This window comes from Phoca vitulina, unplaced genomic scaffold (genome assembly GCF_004348235.1).
Source record: "Phoca vitulina isolate PV1807 unplaced genomic scaffold, GSC_HSeal_1.0 scaffold16, whole genome shotgun sequence".
Classification (NCBI taxonomy): domain Eukaryota; kingdom Metazoa; phylum Chordata; class Mammalia; order Carnivora; family Phocidae; genus Phoca; species Phoca vitulina.
In genome coordinates, this window is record NW_022589719.1 from 24998912 (window position 1) to 25003514 (window position 4603).

General features: G+C 37.1%; 1 protein-coding gene across 1 annotated transcript; it reads left to right on the forward strand.

Moving 5' to 3' along the window:
• The first annotated feature begins 3412 nt into the window (after positions 1 to 3412).
• Positions 3413 to 4345, forward strand: LOC116638823 (olfactory receptor 4C16-like). Its single transcript, XM_032414953.1, has one exon. It carries the CDS (start codon positions 3413 to 3415, stop codon positions 4343 to 4345), a length of 933 nt encoding a protein of 310 aa, XP_032270844.1.
• The last annotated feature ends 258 nt before the right edge of the window (positions 4346 to 4603 follow it).

Here is a 4603-nt window from a genome sequence, read left to right on the forward strand (position 1 = left end):
CTGTAAGGTTTTTTTATAGTTTATTGAGGTAGCAGAATGTAGAAAGTTCACAAATGCTTTTCACGTAAGGTAGCTGAGGAAGATAAGTCCTCAGTATGGATATTGAAGTTGGAAGAGCTTATGCCTGGTGAGAAATTAGAGAAAAGGTCAATTGAGGCAGTGACCTTGACAGCTTCTGGAGAATGCCAGCTTTCCCATCTCCAAGTGACAGTTTTAAATAGAAAGTCATGGGGCACCTGGGTAGCTCAGCGGTTGAGCAACTGACTCTTGATTTAGCTCTGGTCATGATCTTGGGGTCCTGGGATGAGGCGCCGCATCCAGCTCTATGCTCAGTGGAGAGTCTGCCTGAGAGTCTCCCTTTCTCTCCCTCTGTCCCTCCCCCCCACTTTCTCTTTCTCTAAAATAAAGAAATAAATCTAAAAAAAATAAATAATAGTTGTACATTAGAGTATGGAATTATTATTCTTCCAAAATAATATCGTAAGAATTTAATTTGCAGTTCACACACATCTGAGATTTAGTTTGAGAGCTGAATAACTACTTCTCATGGAAAGTTCAGAGGAAACATGGCAGTGTGGAGGCAATACGACATCATGAAAATGAAAGGTAATGTACTATATATGTGTGAGGGTTTTTTAAAATTTTTATTATTATGTTCAATTAGCCAACATATAGTACATCATCAGTTTTTGATGTAGTGGTCAACGATTCATTAGTTGGATATAACACCCAGTGCTCATCACCACCTGTGCCCTCCTTAATACCCATCACCCGGTTAACCCATCTTCCTATCCCCCTCCCTTCTGGAACCCTAAGTTTGTTTCCTTAAGGGATAAAGAATCTGGGGACAGCTTCTTAACCTTCCCACAGAGAATGGTGGATTTTGCATAGAAATGAGTGCAGGGATTCTCCCAAAGATAGAAGTCTAGTGTAAGCCAATCTGGGAGGGTTAGGTAGTTGAAGAAAGCCCTTAAGGAAAGCAGTGGCTCTCACCATGGCCACTGCAGTAAAACAGATTTTTAGGATAGAATGATCCACCTGACACTGTATATTCCACCCTCATCTATTCTCCACTTTTTTTGTGTGCTTTTCTTTCGGCTCTTCTCTGTTGCCTCCAAATCCAACACTTAGTTTGTTCATTACCGTGCTGACAAATTTAGCCATTCTAAAGTTAGCTAAACTTGTTTGAAAAGTCAAGGTAAGTACAATACTTATTAGAAGATATGCTATTTTACTAGTGCTATTTGTCTCCAGATCATTGCAACTTATTTTTATGTCATATTCCTTGGAGAACCAGATGAAAGTGTTAACATGTCTTTGGAAAAAATGGACATGTAGTCATCCACAAAGACATGGACATAAACATGCCTCAGTTGCAAGAAGATATGAAAAATGTCAAGGCTCTCCTTGCATTCTTTATGGGTTAAAGATTCATGTAAAAATGCTAATGTTTAAGATGATGATTTTTATGGGTGTCAGAGCCCCAAATCTTGCATGTCTCTGTGATGCTCTTCAGAATACAACATATTCTACTCCATCTTTACTACATTGCTTAAAATTGGTCTCAACTTACTTCCTGGATTTTTAAATCATGGGAATATTTGTCTGTCTGCCATACATAGTGGATAGAAGGCCACATTAGTTTAATGATATGAAAGTGTTCTGTAATCAGAATATTACTAAAACCATCAGATAAATATTATATTTAAGAGGTAATTGAGAAGTTTTAATTAAAAAATACTAAGTACCTACATGGAACAAGGCATTGAGGTTGAAACTATGGAGAATAAAATCCTGAGAACAAATAGTTTTCAAAGATTCTTATTCCAAGAAAGAAGCTAAAGAAAGCACACACATAATTGAATTTAAGCATGGTATGTAATGTTATAAGAAAATCTATAAAGGATGTCAATGGAGAAAAGGAGTGAGAATTTCTTTTATCACAGAGTAATTACTGAAGGCCTCCAGAGAAGAGTTCTTGGAATTTGGGTCTTGAAGTTTTGAGACAATTGAAGTAGGTAGAAATGAAATGACATTCCAGGAAGGAAGGAGATTATTGATTAAACTGTTGATTAAATATTTGGTAAGTCTTCCAAATTATTTTTAAATACACCACACTTCAGTTTATACTTTTATACTTTTACTCGTATGTAGTGTCCCTTTCAACACCATCTTGACAAGAAAGATCTAGAGAAAAGATTTTGTTCTTTGAAGTGAAGTCAGTGGCAATCTTTTTTTCCAAATTTGAAAAAAGGAAATCTTCATTTGGAAGGTGTAAAATTTCAAAGTGAATGATCATTGACTTTGCCAGGATAGAAAAAAATTGAATCAAGTCAGTTCTGACTATTTACTATTCCTCTTGTCTAAAAGTATATCTACCTCACTCTCCTGAATCTTTGTTCTGTTACAAGGATATGGGATTTTCACTACCTAGATAATACAAACTCTGGTGGAGATTACAGTCGTGATTTGGTCCTGCATGAACTGCCTGGTGACATCTCCCTACATGACCTCAGATCCAAAGTGCTTAAGCTAAAATTTGGATTATTGAAAACATGAGCTATTGAGTAATAATAACCTCTTTCATTTATATGTAATCTCAGGGATTTTGGGTCCTCTAAGGAGTGCTTTCCAGAAATGGGAGGGAGAAAATTAGAAATGCAGATATTTGAGATAATCAACTATCAAAGACATTCATTCACTTATCTGCATTAGAGTATGTCAAATACTAAGTATCATAAGGGTGTTTCAAGGTAATAGCATTTTATTTAGAAGCTATAAGTATTTCCTGTTCCTCTTTTCAAGCTGTAATATCTGGGAACAAATGTTTAGTGAAAGATGGTGTATTATATAATTATGAAAAATATACATTTTCTATAACTATGTATAACAAATATAGGGTGATAAATATATGCATAAAGAAGACATTCTTTATGGGGTGAAAGTGGGGTGTGATTTTATATTTATATCATGAACCTCAAAAGGCAGCCAAAATATCCAAAATGCCAAGTGATACACCATCGAAACATGGGCCCAAGGATTTATTAAATATGCAAAAATAATGACATTAATAATAAAATGGAGTCATATCTTTCACCTTTATATTCATTGAATTGACGAAATTAATCAGGATCATTTAAATGCTACAAGATTGTACCTGAAGTGTACTCTAGGAAGATATAACCTTCACAAATTTGTTGAGATTCATAATGACCTTATGACGTGGCCATTATAAATGGAGGAACAAACTATTGAGGTGACTTGTAAGAGCCCACCCCTAAAACATTCATGATGAGGAATATTTATTTTTCTTAAAATATTCCATAAAATCACACATCACACCTTGAATTAATTCCTTTCTTTTTTGCAGATCAACAGCTTCATACTCAGCCTTCTCCTCGTTCATGAAATCATGCAGCTGAATAATAATGTGACTGAGTTCATTCTGCTTGGGTTGACCCAGGATCCTCTTAGAAAGAAAATTGTGTTTGTCATTTTCTTGCTTTTCTATCTGGGGATGTTGCTGGGTAACTTTTTGATTCTTACTACTATCAAGACCAGCCAGACACTAGGGAGTCCAATGTATTTCTTCCTTTTCCACCTATCCTTATCTGACACCTGCTTTTGTACTTCCATAGCCCCTAGAATGATTGTGGATGCCCTTTTGAAGAAAACCACTATCTCTTTCAGTGAGTGCATGATACAAGTCTTTTCATTCCATTTCTTTGGCTGCCTGGAGATTTTCATCCTAATCCTCATGGCTGCTGACCGCTACGTGGCCATCTGTAAGCCCCTGCACTACACAACCATCATGAGTCGACGGGTCTGTGAGGTGCTGGTAGCTATAGCCTGGGTGGGGTCCTGTGTGCATTCTTTAGCTCAGATTTTTCTTGCCTTGAGTTTACCTTTCTGTGGTCCCAATGTGATTGATCACTATTTTTGTGACTTGCAGCCCTTGTTGAAACTTGCCTGCGCAGACACCTATGTGATCAATCTACTGTTGGTGTCCAATAGTGGGGCCATTTGTACAGTGAGTTTTGTCATGCTGATGTGCTCCTATGTTATCATCTTGTATTCTCTGAGAAACCACAGTGCTGAAGGGAGGAGAAAAGCCCTCTCCACCTGCATCTCTCACATCATTGTGGTCATCTTGTTCTTTGGTCCTTGCATATTTATATACACACGCCCTGCAACCACCTTCCCCATGGATAAGATGATAGCTGTGTTTTATACACTTGGAACACCTTTGATCAATCCTCTGATTTACACATTGAGGAATGCAGAAGTGAAAAATGCCATGAGGAAGTTATGGAGAAAGAAGTTGATTTCAGATGACAAAAGATGAATGGGAGTTTCAAATTTTTCTTCATAGTTTGGATTTGTCTAAAAGTCTATTAAGAATGTTATCTTTTTATTGTGGTGTTAACATAATCAGGGGGCATGGGAATTCATTCCTTCAAGAATAAGCATGTACACTGGTTAGTGTTGAGTCAGTTTCATGTACAAGAAGAGACAGCACCAGGTACAAACTGCCATGTCAAGACACATGCGTGGGATGTTCACTGCTGTGTCTCTACCTCTCTTGCCTGCTTAGCATCATGGT

Excerpts from the sequence above, each read along its gene's own strand:
- LOC116638823 (XM_032414953.1), top strand. The coding sequence starts at position 3,413 with ATGCAGCTGAATAATAATGTGACTGAGTTCATTCTGCTTGGGTTGACC.